Below are 25,925 nucleotides of genomic sequence, written 5' to 3' on the forward strand. Positions count from 1 at the left end.
CTTTGGTCCTATAATAATACTCTGAAGGAACTTAACCTTCCTTAATCCTTCCACCAAGCCAATGTTTGACCTTTCGCTGTGGACTGGGAACAAAGAGTTTGCATTTACAAATGATCCATCTCACAGGAAAAAAAAAACAACAAAGAATTAACTCTGAGCTCCTGAGTTCTCTAACACAAACCATTAGTAACTTTGCCGAGAGGATAAAACTTCATTCTTGATTGAGAAAACTGAACAAAAAAGCATTTGATCTGATTGACACGGCTATTCTGGTTGTATTGGGTAGCATATTTAATCAATAAGCTTTCTGTTTTGGAATACTAATGCTTATCTTATACTTGCTCCTTCTCAAAATACTGTTTGCTATAGAATTATTTGTTTAATATGATGGACAAATATCTGACTCTGCCAAGAAAGCCTGGAAGTCACAGAGTGTGAGCAGCAGGGCTGTTGTTTGGGAGCCCAGACAGGGTGGCTTATAATCACTCCACCCTTAATTTCTTAGCATATCTGTTAAATATGTTACGTTTTATTGGAAATGGTGTCAGAAATGGCCACAGATTTCCAGTGTGGTGGTATATAGTGACTATGACTACTATGGACTCTTACTTGGAGGACTCCAAGTACAATCCAGCCATTCTGTTTCAGTTCAGTGACTTTTATTTGATGTTAGTAGTTATGGAAAACTGACCTTTTCATGCGCTTTGCAGATATTAATGAAGATTAAAAAAATTAATATCTGGATGTAATGGAATACTAAAATACAAATCAGATATTTTTTTGGCTGGTGCTGCTCAGCTCAATAATATCCTTCCATACAAAATTAAGTTGTAGGAGGTATAAATATTTACATTAATATTTGAAGGAGGGCTGCTACGTCTGGATCACCTCTCTAAGCCTCCACAGACTCTTACTGAAGATATAATTATTGAAGATGGAGGTACTGAGAGAAATATGCTATTGAATTTGGAGTAGGTTGTTAAAACTTAAGCAAGTCCTGAGTCAGATTTCCTTTAAAGTTGCATTTAAATTCAGTCGCGATGGATAGTTATTGATGCAAGTGATGAAAAAAATTAGACTTTATTCTGGGAAATTGGATTATAATTTAACTATTATTCTGCTGAGAGACTATACCTTTGTGTAAACTGCTAGAGAGTTAGAAAAAATGGTCATGGTTTTTCAGAAAATGTCTCCTATGTCTTAAAAGAGTTATAGGATCTTTAAAAAAACACACCATAGATAAAGAATGTGCTTTGAACAAGATGTGGAAGCTGCAGAAATACGATATTATGTTTGCCTTGGCTGGGTATTGCTGCATTCATGAATATTTTTTATATCTGTTTTTAAATGAATAATGCTAATGTAGTTTCTCAACAGATATCAGTGATGATTTTGGAAGGCAGAGACATTTACTGAATATTTTATGTAATTTAAAAGGGCTTTCTTTTACTTACTGACAAAGGCTATTACCATTTATATAATTACGAAAAAAGAATCTCAAAATGTATTTGAGGTGATCCTACCCTTAAAATACAGTGTTTGGAAAACAAAGAAGAATTTGACTAATATTTAATAGTATGTGTGAAGGAGGTAGTGGCATATTTTAATAAAAACAAAATAGTGAATGTAAATAATTATTTACAGTTATATATATGCATATATATATATATGCAGAGAGGCAAGTGAGAACACTGTATTTGTTTGTTTATAATAAAGTTGTTACCTGCTTCACACACAGGTGTTCCACAGCCCTTGTGGAATCGAGTATTTCTCAATGGTATTAGACACGACTGTTTCAACATAAACAAGAAAACACTCAATAAAAAGCAGTTTATAACCACTATGTTCTTTAAAAATATTCACCGGTCTGGGTTCAAAAGAAATAAGGCCTAAAAGATACACTCATGTACACATAAGTACTGTAAGTCCATCCTAGGAATTGTTGTACCTCTTACTCAATTTGAAAAAAATTTGGTAGAGGAGTGGCAGTCTCAAAAATTATGCTTTTATGTTTCAGGAAGTAGAGATGGCCGAGTAAAAGAAATGTTAATACTAGCACCTCCACTGAGAGAACGATGGCAATATTATTGAGGAACACTTAAGAATCCACGGAGGAGAGGGATATTGTGAATATTCTAGCTGCAGTGCAAGCCTTGATCAGATGAAATAAAGCTTCATTAATGCTACTGCTCCTGGAACTACTTTTTCTTTAATATATATTTGTTTGTACGTGCAGATTCTGGGTGCTCTGGAGTATTAAGCTCTTTGAACACTATCTGAAGAAAGACTGGAATCAGGATGTGAAGGAGGAGGCTGGTTGTTTACCTAGGGATCTCACCTCAAACAAAAGCCTTATCTCATTTCACTGTTGTGTCAAACCGGCACGGTGCGTGCATCCCGCCTGCCTCACCAACGAACTGCAGCATGGTGGATAGAAAGTGTTCATTTACCGCCTAGACAAGCTCTAAGGGGCTCTGCTGCAACTTGCACTTTTGCTGAGAAAATGCCACATGCTGGGCTAAGTTCATTTGTACTCTAACTCCATTAAAGCTAATGTGCTTTCCCCAGGGATGAAGAAGCTTGGTTCCTTGAAGCTAGGCAGAAATGAAAGAAGACATCACTTAAGTGAGCCAAGATATGACTGAAATGAAATACAAAACCATTTATTCCTGGATCAGGAACTGGTTTTCCTTTTTCAGCTTATCTCTTGGCCTGGAAAGAATTTTATAGCATAGGATATCCATACCCTTATCTAGGCTGGATAACAGACCATGCACTGGGAAGCATATGCCTCCAGACTGTGGTTTCCTTTCCCTCCAGGCCACTGCTTCCATCTCACTCTTGCTAATCTGTCTATTGGATAAAAACGGTGTTAATATTTTTTTTTCCCTTTCTTGCTCCAGCTGAAGCCTTCTTTTTTTGAGAAAAAAAATATCTAATTCTTCCTTGGTTCTCAGTTTAAACTCAGTAGTGATGTATGTGTTAATTAACTGAAATGTATCTGATAACTGGCTCTTGCCTACACTTGTTTGATAGTGGGCCATCAGATGAAAGTGCAGGCAGTGTTGGCCTTCAAGCGTGGTAGTGTCTTAGGTTGCAAGATTCCAGATTCCTCTCCTACCTTTTCTTTATGCATTAGTGCTTTCCCAGTCCTCCCAGAATTTGTGCTATCAGGGTTTCTGCCTGTCTCCGGGCTGCCAAAGCACCCCTGTAGGGAAATACAGCAGTGCCACAGGGCACCCGTGCTCAGCACTGATGTTCAGATTCATTTGGTGTCGCTAATTGGGTCAGGCTATTTGGCTTCTCCATGAAGAGCCACTGTGCCTCGGTGTGTCTCCAAAACACCATCTCCTGGGTCATGCAACACAGAAAATAGGAATGGGAAGGGAGTTTGGTGTTAAAGCCTTTCGTCAGGACAGGGCTCTGAAAACTACTTTTTCGACCTCTATGAATTGGAGCCTTTTTGAAGTGATGCCTGACTTTGTATTTGTGTGTTGAGACAACATGAACCGATCCATCTCAGATGATACGCAGTGTACAATGTGTCTTTCTCTACACCCCAGATGTAAGAAAGCATGATTTTTCAACTCAAACTATATCTAGACACTTGTGTGTTTCTATATACAGTTGCCTCATTCGGTCTTCACACTTGGACAAAGTGACGGCCGTGACATCTCCTTAGACATCTTCTAGCAAATTCAGTTAGAGATGTGACTGTTCATCTGAAAAACACACCTCACAGCTTCAGATTGGTTGGCACCAAATTGAGACAAAAAGAGGCATCAAAATCAGTGGTCATTCAGGAAGGACTTGTACACACTACCCCTGAGCACACCATGACACATGGCGTTTGGGAATTTGTTAAAGTTTATAGTCACTTCTTAGGCAGAGCATATAACCCAGGACCTGAGAGGACGTATGATTGATGGTGCCAGCTGGAAGCCACTCCTTAACTCCCCCGAAGTTCACTGTGTGGAAATAATAACCACCTGATGACATTTCACTGGGAAACTTGGCATCAGGAGATGGCAAGTTTCTTCCTTGAAGACTATGACAACGAGGAAGTGCTGAACAAAGGAGCTGTGTGTTACAAGAATGTTTCTAAATAGGTAGCCCACAAAAGGACAGTGGGAGGGTATACCTCCTTCAGAAATGCTGCTGGCAAAGGTCTATCAGTCAGAGGGAAACAAGGAGAAGGTGAAGAGGGTTGTCCCCCTATCTATTTTGATATTCTCCCAAGGACTGACTAGCTAGCTCTCCTATGAAGCAAGGGGAGGAGACCTCAGTAAACTCTGGGTCCCTTCTAAACTGAAAGAACAGCTGTGCTTCCCCCCCACTGAACACAGGGGGTGTCTAGCTGTGGAAAGGGTGGGAAAAGGCTTGGAAAAGGAGGCTCAAAGCAGCAGTACAAGGTGGTGGTGAAGGAAATAGCCAGGGCATAACTACACCAGCCAACATGTCACAGGGCTCACTGCTGGAGTTGGTGAGCACCCCAGCTCTGGTCTAGGACTAGTCCTGAGACCTTTATGAGAGATGACCAAGGGCTGTTACCAAGCATGCTGAGGAAATGAAGGACTAGGGTGGGGCCACAGCCTCTCCTCTGAAGTGCCAAAGGTGCACCCTGTAGGCAAGGGGGGCTAAGCCTGCCCGGCTGACAGAGGCAGAGACATCATAGAATCACAGAATGGTTTGGGTTGGGAAGGACCTTCAAAGATCATCCTGTCCAATCCCCCTGCTGTGGGCAGGGTCATCTTTCACTAGATCAGGCTGCTCAAAGCCCCATCCAGCCTGACCTTGAACACATGCAGGGATGGGGTGTCCGCAGCTTCTCTGGGCAACCTGTTGCAGTGTCTCACCACCCTCATTGTAAAAAAAAAAAGTCTTCCTTATGTCCAATCTAAATCTACATCCTTCAAGTTGAAAACCATTGTCCCTTGTCCTGTCACTACAGGTAAAAAGTCTGTCCCCATCTTTCTTACAGGCCCCCTTTAAGTACTGGAAGGCCGCAATAAGGTCTGCCTGCAGCCTTCTCTTCTCCAGGCTGAACAATCCCAGCTCTCTCAGCCTGTCCTCATAGGAGAGGTGCTCCAGCCCTCCGACCATTTTCGTGGCCCTCCTCTGGACCCGCTCCAACAGACCCGTGTCTGTCTTGTGCTTGGGGACCCCAGAGCTGGACACAGCACTCGGCTGGGGTGTCACGAGTGGGGCAGAGGGGAGCGTCACCTCCTTTCACCTACACTTGGCCTGCTTGAACTCCAACGACGCTGCTCCTCATCCTCGGAGCCGGCACCCGAGACACCCCGACCAGCTAGTCACCTCCCCCGGGGACCCCGCACGACCCGCCCTGGGCAGGCCGCCGTGCTGCTCAGCCGGGGCATCTCCCCCCGCCCCCTGCCGCCGCCGCCACCGACCCCCCGGGGCCGGGCAGCGGTGCGGGGCGGCGCCGGGGCGGGCCGGCTCCTCTTCCCGCCCTCAGCCGCCGCGGCGCCTAGGCTCTTTGTGCCGCCCGCCCCAGCGCCGCGCTGCCCTTCTCCGCTCCGCCTCGCCTCGCCGCGGCGCTGCCCGCTCGGGCCCGGCCGCCGCCGCGGCGGCGGAGATCGGCAGGTCAGCCCGCCCTCGCCCCGCTGCGAGGCTTCCCCGCCTCCGTCCCCGCCCTGCCGCTTTACCCCGCCTCGTCCCTCTGCCCCCGGCGCGGGTTTCTCGCCGCCCCTTCCCCCGGGCTGTCTGTCAGCCCGCCCTGCTCGCTGCCCCGCTGTGCCTGTGTCCGTGTCCGTCCCGTCCCGTCCACCCCATCCCCCCGCCGCCGGGCATGGCGCCGCTGACAGCGCCCGTGCGCGCCTGAGTCGGCAGGGGCGAGCCCGCCGTCGCCGCGGGAGGAGGAGGAGGAGGAGGAGAAGAGATGAACCGCTTCCAGCCCGGGGTCGCGCTGCTGCTCTCGTTGCTGTGGGAGGTGAGGTGGTCCGGGCAGGGGAGCGCTGCCCTGCCCGCGGCGGCCCCCACAGCCTCGGGAGGGCGGCGGGCTCGCCCCGGGGCGGCGGCGGGGCGATTTGCCGTCAGTCGCGACCGGGAGCTCCGCGGCCGGCGGGGGGAAGCTGGCAGTCCGTACCCGGGCGGGGTTGTGCGTGAGAGGTGGTGTGACAGTGTTCATTTTGGGGTTGCTGCCCTTGCCGGGACGGGCTTGGCTCCACAAGCTCCGGGGCAGTGTGCGGCGAGGAGTGCGTGGGCGCAGCGGTGCGGTGCGGGGCCGGGCTGGGCAAAGCCCCGCTTGCTGCCCGAGGGGCTGCCGGGGTGCAGTAGTTCGGGCTGTTCGCAGCGACCCGGCTTGCTTGCTTTTTAATGTTTCGTTGCGGGAGCGGAAAAAGATGATCTGTGATGTGCTGGAGCAGAGAAACGCGGGACCTGTGGGCAGGGGCGCAAGCTGTCGGAAGCTGTCCCTTCCTAATAGGCTGGCTGGCTCTCCAAGGGGCGCGAAACGTGCGCCTGTCAGTAAGGGTTAAATGGAAGGTGCATCTCTTTATTTCTGTTTTAAGTATCCTTGTGTGGACAAAACGTACATTGCGAGGTCGAGGTGTGGCGGCATCAGCTCAGGAGGAGCCGTGGTGGCACCGAGCTGTGTGGTTAAACTTCTCGGAAAGCCTCGGTAGCGCAGCTTTAGTAGTTCCAACATACGTGCGAAGGAAAAAAAAAAGAAAATAAAAATATTAGCGCAGCTTACGTTAATGGGGGGGGGGGGGGGGGAATTTGTGCCACGCAGTTATGTCATGGGGCTGGTTTCCCAGCCCCTTTTTTAACAGGCAGATCCATAGATGTTGTCTGGCGACGAGCTGCCTCTTGGTCTTCGGTTTAACCTTGGGGCTGGGTTGGGGGCAGGCTGGGGGGCACTGGGACGGGTTCGTGACGGGCACGCTGCCATGTGTAGCTCCCGGCGGCAGCTTTGCCACCGCACCAGGACACATAGGATGGCAGCGTGCTGGGGTGGCTTCAGAGACGCCCATGGGCTTGTCTTAGGTAAGTCTTTACCTCTCTAAAGCCCAGAGGCAGTCTAGCTGGGAGGGGTGGAGCGTTGTGTTGCCTCTGTGATGGAGCAGTTTAGGCAGAAGATTAATTATTTTTTTAAAAAATCAACACACCATCAAACCCATATGTGGAAACTAGAGTGCTGGCTGTGTAATGATTGTTTTCAGTAATGGATATAATTCATGAGAATGATGTTTACTACATGTTTATGCCACCTACGCAGACAAACAATTTCTGGTATGTTGCCCACTATGTCATCCAGCATCATCCCATTAAAACACTCGGATGACAATCACCATTTAATGTAAATAAATGTAATTCTTTTCAATTTAATTGGGCTGTGTCTCATTACCCTGGCTGTAAACCTGGCCCAGAGCCTGGTCCACAATTGCTCCTTGACTCTGCAGAAGCTCTTCAGAAAGCACAAATGGCAAAATGTCAATTAAATGAAACGGGCACTGGCATTTCCCAGAGGGGATTTGTTCATCTGAGAGTGTGAAAGGCTTCACCCCTCCAGGATCTGTTTGATTAGATGTCTCAGCTCTCTAACACGTATTCCGCTGAAAAAGATCCTGCGTGCCTGAAGAAAGTTATTTGCATAAATCCTCTTTGGACGTAGCCCATGTTGCTGTTATTCAAGCTTTTATACTGGTTTTAATTGTGCGGTGTTTTTTTCCTTTTTCTTTCAATCTAGAATGTTTGTTTTGCCATCTGGTTTTGTGGATTTTTTTTTTTCTTTTTTGGAAGTCCTTAGGATACCTTTTTAAATGAGATGTTATGTAAATAAAAAGTATTACAAATTGTTTTAAGTTGTATTGTATGGGAAAAAGTCCCAAAAACAAAATGCCGAGGGTTTAAATAACTGAATCAGAGAGAGCTGGTTGTTTAGAAGGTGTTTGGTATTTGAAACTTTTGCTGCCTTCTGCACTAACTTCCACGCTGGTGATTACCTGAAATAGCATTGTTACAATTTTTAAAAATCTTTTTGCAGCTTTGACGTGATCTTAGTTAATCTTTAACACAGCGTGAGCTAAGGAATATAGTTTTCATTCAGCGTTTTGCAAAAGACACTTAACCAAATAATGGGCAGGGTCGGGGAGGAAGCTATCTAGCCCTTCAGAGCAATTTGCAGTAGTTTACTGATGTTTAAAGTTCTCCTTGCTTAAATTACCCAAAATACTTGTTGCAAAACACTAGTGTATTTTTTTTTTTTGTCCGTGTGCATTCAAAAATGCTGTTTCTGGTTATATGAATGAAAGGAGTATAAACTCCTTCACAAGTAAACATACATCGCGTTCAAGGTAGGGGTGAGACTGGATGTGGGGAATGCTTCTTTGTGGCTTTCAGGTTGAAGCCTAGTCAGTTAACTGACTGTGCCACAGTCACATGGAGAAGTAATGGTTTGCTGTTCCTGATGTAGAGGCAGAAGATGTAAAAGAGGGACTGAAGGGCTGCGGAAGGCACTTGGGTGCACTCAGGGGTGCTTTCATGAAGACAGCTGAAGGCATCGTTATGAAAGCAGGATTTAGAAATGAACACTGTTGAATCATCATCCATCTTTTTCAAGTTAATTTGGCTACTTGGGGGTAGCAGTGTGTTATTAAATGCAGTTGCCTGAAACATGCTTTTTCACGAGGACCCTGGATATCTGGTAGACCTGTAGTACTGGGGTGTGTGATTTCAATATTCACTAATAGCTAGTAGTCTCACTCGCTAGCATGGCTCATGGTTCCACCGACAGGGCTGTGTTTTTGTCTCAGTTTTGTATGAGTAGATGGCTCTCAATTTTATTAAAAGCTTTGAGGAAGTCCTTAAAGTGATGTCTGTTCAGGGTATATATCAATATTTTCTGCTTTTCTTTCATCAGACATGCCAAGGGCTTTGGCTGTCTGAGCCTAAATGTGACTTTAAAGGACAGCATTGTCTTTGGGATGGGAAAAATAAAACCAAACAAGCAGCCCCCACACCCCCTTGATGACGAAGTGAGCTTATTTTCAGCCTGAATGAGGGCACCAGGTATCTTGGTGTGGAAAAAAAGGCACTTGCGGAAGTGCTGGGTGGAAGAGAGTGGTGAGGCTCAGCTCAAGGATGGGGAGGCTCAGCTCAGCTGTTTAAGCCTGGTAAAGGGCCCTGTCACCGCTGCAGCGGTAATAAAGAAAGTGTGTTACTGTTACTGCTGCTGAGTGGCTTGCTGGATAGCTTCAACTTTCAAAGCTGTTGAATAATTTTAGGTGCCTAAGCTTCTGGTTGGCCCATATAGTGTGTCCAGAGGAACCTAGCAGCTAATGTAACTGCCTGAATATTTCAGTCAAGCTTTACCGTGCTCTGTATTAAGGTAAGTTGAGGCCTGTGGTAGTTGCTGGAGGTGGTGTGAGAAGTGGGTGAGAAACCCACCATTTATGTTTCCAGATGGCTGTACAAAATTTAGATCATCACTATTGGAAATACTAGCGTTTGTATTTCTACACGCTCGATTTCTCATTACTAAAAATTATAACATGGATGCTGATAGAAATACTGATAATTGGATGGTTGGTTCTTGTTAATTTGTCAGATAAAAGATACTGCAAAAAAAGTCAAGTGCCTTTTGTAAAGAATGAAAGAATGGACGTCATATGAACAGCAAAATATGTTATCTTGAAATAAAATTCAAACACTCCTGACAGTCTGTCATACAAGATTTGTTTAAATAAAAGTAAAGTTGGCTAGCTGATTCCCACTTGGGTAACTGCTGTGTGGAGGTTTTTACTATTATTTTTATAAGTGGACTTCAACAGAACAGATTTTAGCAAATAAGATAAAGCTAAAATCTCTGCCCTACAATCTATTCAAACTAGAGGTTTTGGTTCTCCCCCCCCCCCCCCCCCCCCACCCTTGTACAAGCACATTAAGATGGGCAACATTTTGATCATAGTAGGTACAGGTAGAGTTCAGTAAGTTGTGGGGAGTATGGGGAAACACACTCCACCCCCAGTTTCTGGTACTTTTTTCTATCCATTAACTGTCCTTACGTACAAATTACAGGAATGTACGTACCCTTGAATGTACAAATGTGCATGTACACTAGGGTGGTTGTCTCTATGGTGTCTCCCTCTGTGGAAGTCTGCTGATGCTGTCCTATTGATGTTTTAACTCTTGTGGGCATTGTGTCAGTGGGTGGTAGGAGGAATGATCCTCTCTAAACTGATGGGGAAAAGTCTATCCCAGAAATTCTGCAAGGGGGTTGTTAGTGTTGATGTGTCCACTAACCCTCTCCTGCCTGTTGGGTTTAGTTATGTAGGGGCTTAGCAGCTTAAAACAATTTTTGGATTTTTTTTTTCTTACCCTCCTTCAGCCAGTTGGAAAGCAGCTATTGCATTGCTGAGCAAAGGCAGGAAAGAGCTTACTTATGATTTATAGTTTGAGGATCCAACTGGTGCTGGCAAATCTTCCCTGCCTCTTGACAGCAGTGAGATGGGCTGTGATTTTCAGGCAGGAGGACTGAGCTTGCACACTCTTCTCACTTTGCTCCTGCTGAGGAGGAGACGGATTCGTGTTCGCCACAGTACGGGAATGGTGGCTGAGTGCCATTTGCATCCTCTAAGGGGAGGTGCGAATAGCTATGCTGTGGGCTCTTTTGGGCCTGCTTTTTTTTTTTTTGTTCATCAGAAAAAACATCTATAAAACCTGCTTATATTTTTTATAGCAGTCAAAAATGTTTAGCACCTTCAGTTATGCTTTATCTATAAAAAGGAAGTACTCTTTTTATCTCAGTACTTCCCACTCAGCTAATGCAGGTGTCTGGTGGGATCTGTTAAACTTGACCAAAGCAAGCCTTTAGACTTCAGCTGCTCTTTGAAAATGGATTTTGCTAAAATCAGTGATAAAAGGCTCAATGGAAATTCTCTTTGCTTTAATGCAAATTTATTTTAGTTTACTCCACTAGGAAGAGGCTTAGGAAAACTGGAATAAGCATGCCCACATACATGTTTGCTCTGCTCATCTGCGTAGGCTGAGTTTACAGGCAGGAACGGATTAATGCCTGAGCTCAAGCTACAGAATTTTAAATTAAAATTTCTTATTTCTTGCTGAGACAAGGTGCCTACGAATGTACTTCAAATCTGTTGTGGTAAAAAGTAAAATCCATATAAATAAAAACAATTACAGAAAGGAAGCATTTTTTAAATTTTTAAGCCTAATTTTTGAAGGTGCTGCATTACTTTGTATCCTCATCAACGCAGCTGTTTCTACAGTTTTTGTGCTTTGCTGAAGGCTTTGTTGAAATCCTGTTAGGGTTTATTACAGCGAATACAAACTTTCTTCTGACTAACAAGAGGCAAAGCCTTTCTAAAATGATCTTCTTTTTCTTTGCTTGAATAGTGCCTTATGGGTAATGAATCTTAGGTCTGTCTGAAGGCTGGGATAGTGGGCGTTAAACAGCACTTCCAAGACAAAAGAAAGATAAGGTCTTAAATAGTGGATGTTATCACTTTCCTGACTTAAGTAAGGTAATACATGAGATGAAATACAGTGCTTGGTATTTCAGGGAGCGTGAGAGGGGAGTCTCGGTTGGTTTGAATGCTTCCTTTTTTTCCTTTTATTTTTCTTTTATTGTTTTTTGTTTTTTCTTTTTGAAAACAATGTATTTTGACAGGTTTTTCACATATTAAGTGGAAAAGTTTTCACTGCTGAGTTAAAAATGTCTTTCGTCTCAAGTGTGTCTTTGGCTTCACGCTAAATAGGTGTCAATTTAACCCATGTTTTAAATAACTCAACTAAAAATCTCTTCCTCTTTCTCAGTGACTCAGCTTTCAGTCTGGTAGATTTTTAGAAGGAAAGGACTGGCAAGAAGTGGTTTCTTAATCTGCTTCTGATCCAATGCAGGGGTGGGCTGTTGCTGGCAAGGGTGATCCCTAACCCCTTGTTCTGCTGGCTGTGTGCTGCCACGGCTGTGGAGGAATCTTATCAACCCCCTGATCGTATGTAAGTCTAAGCCACCAAAAAAAGGATGGAGAAAAAATTGAGAGGGTATAGTTTTCCACTGGTTCAGCAGAAGTTTGCAAAGTGGTAGCATCATGAAACTTCCTGCAAAGGAGGAGAGGGAATGTATGGCTTGGAGTGGGACTCCATTTTGGTAGCACACTTGTTATTTCAGTACGTTAGATACCACCTAACAGGAGCTACAGGACAGACAATATTGCATTTAACAAAGAAAATCCTACACACCTTTTCCATGCAGTGCTAGAAGGGAAGACTAGCAGACTCTGTTTCTTGTTTTCCCCTGAAAGATGCTGTTAGATAAGACTAACTTCTCCATATGGTGTCATGTTGTTTTCCCACATAACTTGCCAAGTGTCTGTCAGAGCAGAAGTTCTCAACCTAGAACTAATGACCTCCTCAGCTTCCTCATCTGTGGGACAGGAGAGGGTTGTGTCTGGAGACCATACCCCCAGGGAAGGTCCACTATCAGCTGCAGCATGGGAGGGACCGTTGTCCTCCAGTCCAGCTGGTGGGTAACTGTGAACCCAGCAGTGCTCCAGTGTGTCATTCCCTTTGCTTGTCTCATTGGGAGGTCTGGGAATAAAAAAACCAAAACAAAACGAACAACTTGGCTGCATCCCTTTCATTGGAAGTGATCATGAAGTGATCTTTACCTTAGATTCAAAGTTCAATGATGGTAGAAAGTGGCCGTTTTTGGAGGGTGCTGAAGCAGGGTGGTGGGAGCATGGCCTGATTCTAGCCTTGGCTGCACTTGAGCACTCTCTGAGCAGCTTGTTCCTTTCCTGCCAGAGTAGGAATGATGGCATGCCAACTGGCTTGCTCTCCCACCTCTGATATTGGTGGGCATCGTGCAACTAAATAGCTGGCAGTAGTTTTGAGAGTGGATCCTTCCTTCTCAGTTCTTGCACTGGTGGAATTAGAGGTGAGCATCATGGACTGGAAGTATGCAGCCCATACCTGTACAAATCTGTCTTTCCAATACACTAAGTTAAGGCAAATACATTTAATGTATTTTTAAGCCTTTCTAGTTACATGCATTCCAGTCTGCTTGGATCCTCCCTTAGAGGAGGAAGAACTGGAGAACACTGAAATGAAATTAATATGAGAGGAATGTGAGCATGGGGGAGGGTAGCAGAGGTCTCACTGACAGCAGACCATGGGCAGCATATGGTTTAACAGCCTTACACTTGATGTGAGGGGAGTATTTTGTTGCACACATCATCATGTTCTTGGGGCTCAATGGCACTGCCGCTCAAGAGAGGGTGATGATTTTTTAGACCTACTCTGCTTAGCTCGGTGTTGGCAGCAGTGTAGTTGCAGTGATGGACTTGTGTTACCATGGGGTTAAGAGCTGCTAGGATGCCTGTGATCTAGAAAGTTAAGTCTTAAGAAATTTGGAGCTCTGTCAGGGAATATATACTAGCCAAAAAAAAAAAAAAAAAGCCAATGGCTCTAGTGGCAAAGACAGGCTTGTTTTAAGTTGCTGTGAACTTGGTTTTTTTTGGCTGGCACGGTTGTGTCTTTTTGCACACCTGATGGATGAAGGTAGGCCAACAAAATTATCTTGTGTGTCCTAGCCTGAGTCTGTATTTCTCCCTTTCTGGACAGGGGACATGCCTTGCCTAACCAGAAAAGTTCAGTTGTCTATACCATGCTGGTTTTAGTACAGTCCCTTTAGTGTCAACACAACAGATTGAAATTAAAGTGCTTGTACTGTACAGTGACTCCTGTTTGGGCATGGTGGTATGATAACAGACAGTGTAGCAGTCTCTACCTGGGGAATTGCCCAGGTCTAACTCAGGATTTCATTTCTCCCAATTTTATGAAATCTCTTCACTGAAGTGGATGAAGAACTTGTTAACATGGCAAACTCCTTTCTGCTTTCCCCATAATATCTCTGTAAATGCGAAAAGTTGGTGCAGGCGCTTCTCGCTGTGGCAGGTGACTAAGCGTGCTTCAGCTCTTGGTGCAAGAACCAGGCAAGGATGAGTCAAGCAAGTGTTTCCTTTCATTTCTGCTCCTCAGGGGAAGAAATGTGTTGCTCATCGCTACAGATAATTATCTCAATACTGGTGTAAGTGAGATCCAGGAATTCACTGCTGGCTCTCTTATAGTGTGAGTTTCCATGTCAGGGCCCTACTTCCCCACCACATTTGGAGCAGTGGATTCAGCCTGGTACAGGAAGGGTAATGGGTGTAAGCGTCCACCTTCGTTTGTGCAAATGCCATTAAGTTTGGCAGGATTTCAGTCCAAAACAGAGAAGGAAACCTTCCTCCCTGAACATGCTGCTTTCAAATGGTCAGCCAGTTGTCTAGCCTAAAAAAAAATAGGGGTGGAGGGGGTGGGGGGAAGGAGGGCTATGTGAGAAGTCTTAAATCTACTTTTAAATTGTTTGCTTTTCTTTTTAAGGCTGACATCAGCTGCTCCTATCTTGAGTGCTGTCTTGTCTATCCCAAAGAAATATCCCTAACAAGGATCACTATTTTCAGTGGTTTTAGCAGCAGTAGTGCTGAGGGTGCTTGCTGGTCCCGAGCTATCAGCAGTGCTGTCACAACGGTCTCTAACATTTTTCAGTGGGGTTCTTCGTGAAGGACTGGCAAAACTCTGGTCTGCTTTTTGACTAAGGCAACTTGCATCCCCCAGCTGTCATACAGAAGTAATAATAGCGTATGGGTTTGGGTTAAACCTCTTCAAATCTGGGTCATCCCATAGTTTGAGAGAGTGTAAGATAACATTAAGCTGCTTCATTATTTTTCCTGGGGCTGTAACAATAGCAGTCTCTATTCCCAAACTTGTTCACATGTGTCCTTGCATAAAGCATATCGTGCCATGCTGAGGCTGGGGGTTTGCCTGCATATTGCTTGGAATGACCTGTGTTTCTAGGGAAACCAGGGAGCAGAGGAGGCAGTAAGTGCCAAATAATGGCCAAATTCTACCAGCTGTGTAACCCTGAGAAAAAGCTAAGGTAGATGCCTTTGGATTTGAGTGTCATTCAGAAAAGGTGAATTGAGATCAAAATTGTTATTTTGTTCTGTCTTCTATTCATTTGGTATTTACAGAAATAGGACTTGATTTTTTTTTAGCAGTGTTAATGCCTTGCTGTTGAGGGGCTTCACAGTTTTGGGGTTTTCCCATAATGGCAGCAGCACATAGCTTGCTGAGCTTAACGCTGAACTTGCAGTGTGGTAATGGAAAAGTGTCCCAGGATTCACAGGTGATCTGCAGATCTCAGTGGCTGTATTTTCTGAAAGCCAGGACTTAAAATGTGCTTCTCATTTACTGCAGGTAACACTTTTGATGCTGGCTTATTAAAGCACTGTGTAAACATTAGTAAGCTGGGTCTCATTACACCCCATAGCTGGCAATTGTCTGCATAGATATCTGCAGTGTTCCTAGAAGGCATTGGATGAGATCCTGAAAATGCTTAGAAGATGCATTGCGGTATGCCCAAAGTATTACAGAGGGTGAAACTTCCCAGAGTGGCTATGCTGACCCATACTGCCAGCTCCCCGCGTGTGCACGCCTGTCAGGAGGCGCTCTGTGGGAACCCATTTTGGTTGCAGCTTTGCCTGGCTTTCCCTGTGCATGGAAACTGTGGACATGGCTATGGCACAAAGCCAGGGGCATTTGGATTAAGCTTGTTTTAATTCTGTAGTAATCTTGACCTCCTATTTTTATTAAAGCCCTAATCCTGGGTGCCGTCCAAAGCCCATTAAAAGTCAATGGAGACATCCCACTTGCTTCTACCAAGCGCTGGGTCAGGCTGCTTGGGGGGTGCCGTGCACTTCTGACTTTATGTTGACCACCCTGAGGTGGAGGTGATCTCTGCACCGTACATCTTTTGGAGCAGTGCAGGCAGGGATGCTCATGTCTTCCCCAGGCCAAAGGCAGATGTTTGTACATCGCTGCTTCTGAAAAACTTGGTTAGCTTGAGTTGGCTCTTGCTGTCACTCATCCATGTACCTGTGATAGCCAGCACATCCGCCCATGGTGCTGCCAGTACAGCTGTCCTTGGGGAAGGAGCTACTTCAGCTGGCCGTGGTTGCCCTCCATGTTGCATAAGGAGAAGAGCATAGTCGTGATTATATAAAAGAGATTATGTAACCGGGTAATTTGGTAATCGCCTCTCCGGTGAATGCTAAGAATAGCTTGTGAATATGCATTTATTTCTGTGATAGCCATCCACAGTGATTAAGGACTGGAAACTGCAGGTGCCAGGCTGTGGCGTGCGGTGAAATACTTGACACCTGATGTGTGCATGTTTGCACTGAGAATCCCCGGCTCTGCGGCCCCTGTGGTGCTCTGGTGAGACGCATCAGCTCCTGTTCCTCATGTCCCGTAGCATGGTATGACCTGCTGTGCAGGTACAGTGAAGGTGTAAAACTGCTCTGACTGTAAGTTTTCTTGGCTCTTGATGAACCTGTGCTAGCTGTTGGTGGCATCCTTACGACGATATGCAATGCATAGGCAGAGCAGATGATGGAGGAGGGAACACGTGTTGCTTCTCTGTGAATTTGGGCTGGTTTTGCTTTCTCTTGCCTCCCAGAGTATCTTTTTTTGTGCTGAAATTGCCAGTACCTCCCGTGAGGTATCTTGGGGGATGCTGGACAGTTTCCAGGATCTTAGTGAGGAGCAAGGAGACTCCTGGGCTGCTTTGAGATGACTGAGAAGACCATGTGTACTTCAGTCCAGCTCCTACCTGTGTCTCTGCTCATGGGTTTATCCCTCACTTGCAGAAGGGAAGACGACTCAAAAAAATCAGATATAGCCAAAGCCAGTGAGAGCTCCTGTAGTGCTAACTGAAGTCTTCAGGGAGACATGGGGGAGGAGATGCATGCCGTTCCTTGCAGTCTCTTAGCCCTGAGAAGGTAGTGGAGGAGTGAGTTAAGGATAGCTTGGGAGAAGGTGGGAAGGGGCTGAGAGGCTGTGGTGGGGAAAGGAAGCGAGTAAAAGGAGCTCTCTGAGCACTGGTGATTCATCTGGGAACATCAGTCCTCACTCTGAAAATGTTCTTGCAGTTCTCGGCTCCACTGCTGGAGTCTAGGTGGCTGCTGTTTTTTCTTGTGTTTTATCTTGTTTCCTTTTCCTGGCTTCCCCTATTCTTGGTGTTGTGGATTTTTTCTTTCCCTGCCTTGTACACTGTCCTGACAGTATAGTTGTCACTTTTTCTTGTTGCTCCAGCCACATGATCTCTACCTTCAATTGCTTTATTGGCTCTTGCTGCCTGAAACTCAAGCAGTTTAACCTTCTCTTCAAGCTGCCACATAATCCTCTCTTCACCTACAGCTCTCACCTTGTTTCCTCCTTCTCCGGCCTTGCTCCAGACTGTCATTCCACCCCTCTTGGCCAAGGGTGGCTTTCTTCTCTTTTTGTGTGTTACTGATTTCATGATTAGCAGAAATGCAGTTTGCAATGGTTTCCAATTCCTTGGGTTCTCAGTCCCCGTTAGCTTTTTTAAAAAGGCTGTATTTTTTTTCTGTACTTTCCTCTTCTTTCTTCATTCCCATCTACGATTCAGCCCTGACACATCCACTTCCCACGTGGACTTTGCCTCTCCCATAGTTTCTTTACTCTCCCCTGTTTGCAGAGGTCTATTCTTGAGGCCATGCCATCTGCACTTAAAAGTGCCCTGTAAATCCATTTCTCTTATGTTGCATTTAAACGTTTGATACAGATTAAAAAAATATTTTTGTATATATATATTCATTTTACTTGAAAGAAATACAGGTTTCCATCCTGTCCCTTTTGCCTGAATATTTGTTTCCTTGCGTTTTTCCTTTTTGTATGTTAGGATGAAGATTTGAGGGTTCAGCTTGCTGCTTTTCCCAAGAAGTCCCTTTGCAGCATCATGACCCTTTGTTACAGTGGGCTGCCCTGTGTACATACCCCTTCTCCTTCGTATTTATGCCTCCTTTTTCTAGTAGGGTATCATCAACCCTGGAATATGCTGCTGTTGCTGTCAGGGCAAAGGACTGTTAGGGGAATGTTTTTAATAAACATATGGTTGTTGCATAATGTAGACGGAAAGTAGGCAGAGGAGACTGTTCGTGCAGCTAGTAAGCTTTTTGTGAACTTTAGGGAACATGGGCAGGCACAGGCCATGGGTAATATGAAATTATTATGATACCTTGTAAATTCTCAGATGTTTAATGGACTTCTCAGCCTCAAACTACACATCTGGAAGAAAGATGTGAGTTAAGTTGAGAGTTTTTGTGCAAGAGCATGTAAGGATGTGTGAAAGCTGTTGTGGGAGCTTCTGTAAGGTGAAAACTATTTAATTTGCAACTGTGCAGATACAATAAGAATAGTCCTAATGGGACTGACAGTCAAGTGTGAAGTAGTGAAAAGAGGAGGAAGACCAAATTAATCTACTATAGTAACTTGTTACCATTTCAGTTTAACTGGTTTTATCTCATTTACATCAACATTAATGAGAGATACGTCTGTAAGCTCCTGCCTAGGATCAAAGGAAAATGTTATTTCTTAGTTTCAAATGGATAGGAGGGCTCAAGATATATAAATACGGTCTAAACAGGTATGAGAGCTGTTTTTAGATCTGGAGCAGGGGCGTTGTGCAAGGTTTTGATTTTGTTGTCAATATTGGATGCAGCATGTATAATCTGATTAATTTTAGCAGGAGTGTATATTCTTCTATGTTCTGGGAGCTCCAGATGCAGGCTTTGATAACATGGGTTGCTAGTTCATGGCAGAAACGCTGGGGTTCAGCTGGTATGTACCAGTTCTATTGGATTTGATGGCAGCACTCTCACTGGTGGGAGGAGGATAATAGGTTATGTGTTTTGGAGTTTTAACTCTGATCCTAATTGGCAATTTGCTCCCTTCCAAGAAAATAGACTGTAAAGATATTAAATTTCTCACAGAGGTTCAAGTTCAGTTAAATAGATTTCTAAAAGCAAGTCTGATGGAGCAAAAAAATTAGCAGTGTCTGCAAATGTCCCACTGTCTGGAAGTGCCTAATGGAGCCAATTTAATAACTTTTAAGAAGTTTCCTTTGAAATGTTCCTGCAACAAGCTTTTAAAAAAGATCTAGAGTGGCTTGGAAACAGGGGCCCTTTGTAAAAAGGCCTTCCTTCAAGTGAGACTGTTTAAACGTGATGTGAAGCAAGGTTATGAAGGGACAATTAATACTGGGTTTCCTGATACTGCCTAGAGAAAGCTCAGCAACCTTATTCACAGCAGTAGGAATGGCATAACATGGCTAGTGACTCCCTGGACACCACCTCGAACGGGACTGCCTTGCTTGTAAGGGTAGTAAACACGGGGGTCTCGAGGAAGGAGCTGACTGGGAAGCTGTCCACGTGAACAAATGACTCCTCCAAGGTGCTTGATCTCCCTGTCTATGCAGGCTTGCCAGATTTGTCTGGACTTGGCTGTCCTTCAGCCTGGCGGGTGTTTTTGCAAGTCAATGGCAGGGATGTACCACCTTTGTGCCTGGGAGCTGTACGTGTGTCAGCTTGGCACTGAAGTGCCTGCGGAGCTGGTGTAATGGTTACAGCGAGCGGGGCTGGTGTCCTGCCGCTGTGCTGTGCACGGCTTCTATCTTCAGGGCGTACCCGGAGCTGCAGGGACAGTGGTGGTGCTCATGCCCAGACGCTTCTTCCTAGAACACACACTGAAGGTGGCAAAACTAAATTATGGACCTGATTTTAATACCTAGCTCTTCTAACTGGAGAGGAAAAAAAAATAAGAATCACTGTTCCTTTTTACTTCAGTGCTGTACGTTGTTCTAGAGGAGCAACTCTTTCTTAATGATGTCCTAGACTTTGATATCTGCTGTATTTGTGGTAACGGCTTCTCCAAATATCCGTCTTCTACGTTAGATGAAACCTATTTGTACGTTTACGGTACTTCTTCATGCTTTATTCAAACACAAGCAATCAAATAAAGAACAAATCGGGCTGTTATGCTTCAGAAGTCTCAGACAGTTAGTACTTAGATTTTTATGGGAAACTAAACTTTTGCAATTATTTGTAATGACAATAAGTGTGCTCATCTGGCACCTTTCACAGAAGGATTCCACAGTATTTAAGAAATATGAAATGTGCTGTAGCATGTTCCAGTCACATCCAGGCCAGATGCATAGCTGTTGTACAGATGGGTTCATGAGGAGAAAGTGTCATGCAGAGTGTCAGTGGCAGAATCAGAAGCTTAACATTTCTGACTCATGGTTTCTTAGTCCAGTGCAGTACAAGGAAACTGCATTGACTTCACAGTAAACACTTGCTTTGGCTTAGGTAAGCGCATGCTTTGCAATGAGCCCTTCCTTTATATGGACTTCTAAAAACGGGCATTTTTGGAAGTTCCATGCTAGACATCTTGTAGATGAGATTAATCCATCCAGCCACATGAATGGTCTGGAGGAAAATTCTTGGATGGGGAGTTCTCTCCTTGTGGAATTATTAAATTGTCATGCTAATGTTTGTTCAGTGCATCCTGTGAGTAATGAATCTGAGATCAATAGACGTTTCCAGACTCTTATCCTATATGCATCTTTATCCTTTATTTTATACTTGACTTCATGACTTTCTGTTGATCTAATTAGCCTCAGACTGTTACTGATGGCAACATTTATGTGGGTAGAATATGAACAAATAAAAGTCTTCACATGCATCCCACCTCTTTGGATAGCTGACTAAATCTGTTTAACTTACTGTTGTCTTCTTAGTGCTGGATTCACACACACTGAAATAGTACAAGAAATAATGCTTGGGCTTGAGGTTTTTTGGGTTTGGTTTTTTTGCTTTTAATGAATTATTCACTGAAAAATGCAGTCCTATGATAGTCTAAAGTTTTGCAAAAGGGGTCAATGCCACTGAGTAGTTTTAGTCAAAACAGAAATAACAGCACATCGAAACAGTTTCAGCACTTTAAAAAGGCTGGTTTTGTTTAAATACTTCTGAAAGCTAAGAAATTGAAAGTATAGGTTTACAGTATGTGGTCAGAGGAGAGTGGAACTTTTTTCTGAAAAGCTTGGCATTCACCCAGGGTGTGGGAGGCCAGTTTTATCTCCTTTTATGTCTTCAGGATGATTTGAGTGTGTATCACTCTTCTCCTGGAAGAGTTCCTAGCCTTCAAGAGAAAGATTAATTCCAGTATACTCTATGTAAATTGTTGACATTATTGCTGTTCTTGTCTGTGCAAAATAGAAAGGAAGTATGCACTAAGCTAGGTGGAAAGCTACACCATAGCTCAGTGGTTTAGATGCTCTTTGAAGAGGGAGACCTGTGTTTGCAGTGCTTGTTCCAGTTACCCCCTTCAGAGATGGAAGAACATAGAAATTGAAGACAAAAAAGGATGAGACATTAGGTCTTCTGGTTGCTGTTAAACAGCATGGCCTTGGCTTGAGAAGTGCGTGTGTGGGGCATTTTGGGAATCTGCTTGGGTCTGTTGGAGAAGGAGGCAATTCTGTCGTTGCTGGTTTTTACGTGATGTTTCTGAAATTTTGCTACTGTCTCCTGGTAGAGATAGGATGCTGGTGTAGATGGGCATTTGCGCCTATATTTATGCATTTCATTCAAGCAGAAACACTGCCAGCACAAAAATCTGAGATGTTGTCTCCTCCTGCAGCTTGGTATTCATTCACTTCTAGGAGAGTGAGAGGTTTGAGTCCTCCTGCGTAGGACAGAGACTTGAACACAAATTTGTCATATCCTGGCGGAGCACGTTAACCAGCTCGGGTGGATCTTGACTGCAAGGTGACAATCGCCACCACCTCCATTCTCTTGCCTCGCTGTTCAGCGGATGAGTCTTTTGGGATACTCAACAGATGCCAAGAAAACAAAGATATTTTTGTTTTGTTTTAGGAATGCAGGAAACATTTCTAGAACCCCCCAAAATAGTTACGTGCCCAACTTCCTAATATGAGTGGGTTTCTCAGAAGATGTCTGTTTAAAGTTTCAGATCAAGCTGGCACCATCTGGAGTTTACCTGCCACTACATAATTAATTCATGTGCTGCTATTTATTAAATATAAATATTTCATATCTCATAAAAATCTGTCTCCCTCTTCTTTTACGTTAAGTGGGTCTCATAACAATGAATGTTATTGCACATCCAGGCAAGGAGTGTAGCAACACTGGAGAGATTTATTTCAAATAATCACTGTTGCCCTTGAATAACTAGAGGGATGGAGAAGGTGGTACAGTGAAAGCTGTGGAGAAAGCAATGCTTAGTATGCCTTCCCAACCTCAAAGGCTGTTGTAAAACAGATCTGTATGACACTTGGGCTTAGGATGTTGGTAGTGTCTTTTCTGAGCACCAAATTTTTGTGGGCTGTGGTGTTGCTGACCTTGCTGTGCCAGTTCACGGTACCTTCCTCAGCTTCTGCCTGCTTGATAGGAACTGGGGTAGGGGTTTGGGTTTCATGCTGAGGCTCGTTTTGGTATTGTCCTTTTGCTTTAGTGAAAATCTTAAGGCAATCTTAAATAAAATTTTAAAAAGTATCTAACTAATAAATCGTCCCTGGAACTGGATGTTTAATACATAAAGTGGTAAGTTTACACATTCCTGTGTAAGGGTCTTCTGTGTCTGCTGTTCTAATTGGTTTTGTGCTGTTTTGTTTTACCATTTTGTTTCCCCCCCCCCCCCCCCATATTTTGAAATAATCTAATGACTTACACTTTTTCTGAACTAGTCCAGTTTTCCAATCACGTTTCTGTGGACATTGACAGGGATGGTAAATCAGGACTGATATAGCACTGGCAGCTCTTTGTCAAGAGAGACCATTCAAGGGCTTTATGCAATGAAATTAGAAGGAAAGAGATTAACGGTTTTCAAATAAAAGTATGCGTATTAACAACATCAATCCTAAAGTTCATTGTACCAATGTGTAGAATTGGCACTCAAGATTCCTTTTTGCATGCTGTGGATTTAGTCTTGGAAGAAGCCCTGCATTTTTATCTTCAGCCTGTGATCACAATTTTATGTGCATAAATAGATTGTACAATGTCCCCAAAGACTCCTCTCTTCTGCCGCCAGGCAGACGCAGCACAGGGAGTGTTGAAGCAAGCTGCCTACAGTTACGCCTTGCAAATACGCCTCAAACCTGACCTGGAGGGAGTACATCTGTGGGTAGAAACGCAACCCAAACTTCCCACCTCCTCAGTGCTCTGTCCTCCAGCTGAGGCTGTCGGCAAAGTCGATAATGAATCCTGGAGATGGGGATGACTCTTTTGTTGGGTGCAGAAGAGCCCTGTATGGTGATATGACAGTTTAAAAACCCATGTTATTTCTTTAGAGCTCAGCTTATGTTAGAAATAATCAGTTACTTCACTCATTTCTTCATGTATTTGAAGATATTTTTGCAACCAGTGTTTTTATGTGTGATCTACGATACTTCACAGGGAGCAGTATGAAACTATGGCCCCATGGCTGGGGCAGTGGCTCTTACAAAAGCGGGATTCTGCTGTCAGCTCTGCTGCCAGACCTGGGGACATTTCTTTGTGATCTCTGTTCCGTTTTCTTCTTTTAGTGCTTAAGGAATGATCAACTTCTATTCATAGGTGGTCTTGGAAGCTATGGATTAAAAACCATAGAAAAGACAGATATCTGTTTCACTGAACTGGTTTAATTAAAAGCTGGTTTAAATAAAATTGAGCAGATTCTACGATTAGCAGAGGTGAGGAAAAAGGGGTTTCTGAGACCTTTTTATTGAGTAGTAAGGAGGAGAACCGAGGACCACAGAATTACCACTTGCGGTGTTGTTCATTCTCATATCAAGCAACACTTGTTCTGGCTATGAGATAGGGGGGTCCTTTCTCAGTAGGCCCTCTCTTTCATAGTTTGTATTTTTTTGCTAATGAATTTAAAGGTCTTTAATGAAACTTAAAAAAAAAAAAAAGGGGGGGGGGGCAAAACCAAAAAACCTAGGTATCGGTTTCATTCCCTCTGAGAGAGTATCTTTTCTGGGGTTCTCTTTTTCCCTGTTTCATGGTGTCGATCACATCAACGGTTCTTTTGGCTAGAAAAACCTTAGGTGGCACTTGACTTCTGATACAGTTAGGGTTCTGCCTTAAGGAGCTACAGACATTGCCATTGAGTACTCTTAAACTCCTTGTTCATCAGCACAGGACTGTTCTTGTTCTGGTGCATCTTGATCCTGGAAGTTGGGTAATCATTTTGCAAGAAATAAGTAAACTCTCCCTATTTAAATGCACGCAGCTTTGATTTGAGATTTGTCTTCAAATGAATTCTAACTCTAAACAAAGTTCAGTCATAATGTTATCTTAAAATTATGGATTCCCCATGGTTTCCCAGGTGCTTGCTCTCCCTACTTGGAGAGCTGTTGTGTTAAATTGGATGGTCTGTGTCTTGCAGGCATAAGATCATCTTTGTGGTTGTTTATGGATTTTTAAATCTGTATAATCATGGGATTTTTATTCTTTGACTGCAGCTATGTAGGGAGAGCCTGAATAATGGAGTATTGAACACTGGATTACTTTCCTGTGTATGAACTTGCAGAAGGTGTTTTGATGTACTGGTTGGTTTGTTTCTCAAATTCTTTGTAGGGTCAGAGATCATGTGTCTCATGTTGTGTGAGTTTTAGGTAATTAATACTTTATGCTTGCCTCTGAGATATGTGGTAGTGGTTAAGCTCAATTAAGTGGTGATTATGCAGTGATTATACTGATTGATTAATATTTCATTTATTTGGTTTGAAATAGGAAATAAACTATATTGCTGCCATCCTGATTTATTTCCAAAGACTTTGTCAAGACTAGCACATTTTAAATCTGTCTTCTAACTTTATTCTGTTGGGAGAATATGAATATTTCTTTGAGGACTTTGTGAAAGGGATTGCATCGTCTTGCTTCTAGCACCTTTATAAAGGCTTTTTGCCTTGTCACCTTCAGATACAGACCAAAGCCGTATTCTGTTCATGCTGTTTATTAGTTCAGCTCTTGCTAATTGCGCATCGAGAAATATATGTAACTGCAAGACTGAAAGAAATAAGATGGGTGAGACAAGAGTCCATCTCTACCTGTACTCTGCCTTGGATGGTGGCAGGTGCTTTTCCAGAAAAGGCCATGAGACTGCCCATTGTCTGAGGTCCATTCCCTTCATATTTGAATTATGTAATTATTTATTATTAGTAGTAAATCAGACTTTGATCATGCCTATGATCCAACATATGCAACACTTGGATCAGAGATATTAGGGTGTGGCTCCCTTTTTATTTCATGTAGTTACTATTTTGGGTCTGTCTTCGATCAGTTTGTCTCGTCCCTTTTGAATCTGTCGGCTTCTGCAATCTCCTGTGGTAACAGATTTCAGATTTTGTTTACCTGCTGTGTAAAGAAGTACTTCTTAAACTAATTTCCAGCTAGGACAAGGGGCATTAATCAAAACTAATGTTACAGGGCTTGATGAATAATAGTTCTGTATTCAGCCTCATTCAGCTGTGCGTTCAACCTTGTTCTTGCCTATCACCCATGCATCTGTTTTCTGAATTGAAGGCTCCAAAATCTTTTAGACCCTTCTTGAAAGGTAGCTGATCTATTTCATTATTCATTGTGGTTGCCCTTCTCTGTACTTTTGGCTCCTAGCTATGAGCACTTCTTGGAAAGCAGGAATTCCTAAGGGAGAAATTTGTCACTAGTATCTGCTGAAAATTTCAAATTGCCCTCTGATATGGAAAAAGAGCTCAAACAAAGGTTTAAGATAATTTTAATTTCTAAGCTTTTAAAGAACTGTAATAAAATAACTCATTGGTTCAAGTTGGATTTCAGTAGTGTTACTGACTTTTAGTTGTAACTTACTCTGCATGGGGTATTAGTGGAGTAAAGGACTTCGACAGAGAGAACTAAAGTCCATGAAACCTACCTTGAAAAGTATGTATTGACTCATGCCTCATGAAGCTTCATTGCTTTTGATAGAGCTGGCTAAGAGGTAAATCAGTATGTATTCAC

The 25,925-nt window shown here is 43.7% G+C and overlaps 1 protein-coding gene across 1 annotated transcript in view; it reads left to right on the top strand.

The window, feature by feature from the left end:
- The first annotated feature begins 5,562 nt into the window (after window positions 1–5,562).
- Window positions 5,563–25,925, top strand: part of VOPP1 (VOPP1 WW domain binding protein) — a 66,013-nt gene continuing 45,650 nt past the window's right edge. The window contains exon 1 of the mRNA XM_075083741.1: window positions 5,563–5,950. Within this exon, the coding sequence (XP_074939842.1) occupies window positions 5,900–5,950 (51 nt within the window). The 5' untranslated portion in view covers window positions 5,563–5,899. The remainder of the gene's footprint in view (window positions 5,951–25,925) is intronic.

Source organism: Phalacrocorax aristotelis, chromosome 2, assembly GCF_949628215.1.
Source record: "Phalacrocorax aristotelis chromosome 2, bGulAri2.1, whole genome shotgun sequence".
NCBI lineage: Eukaryota > Metazoa > Chordata > Aves > Suliformes > Phalacrocoracidae > Phalacrocorax > Phalacrocorax aristotelis.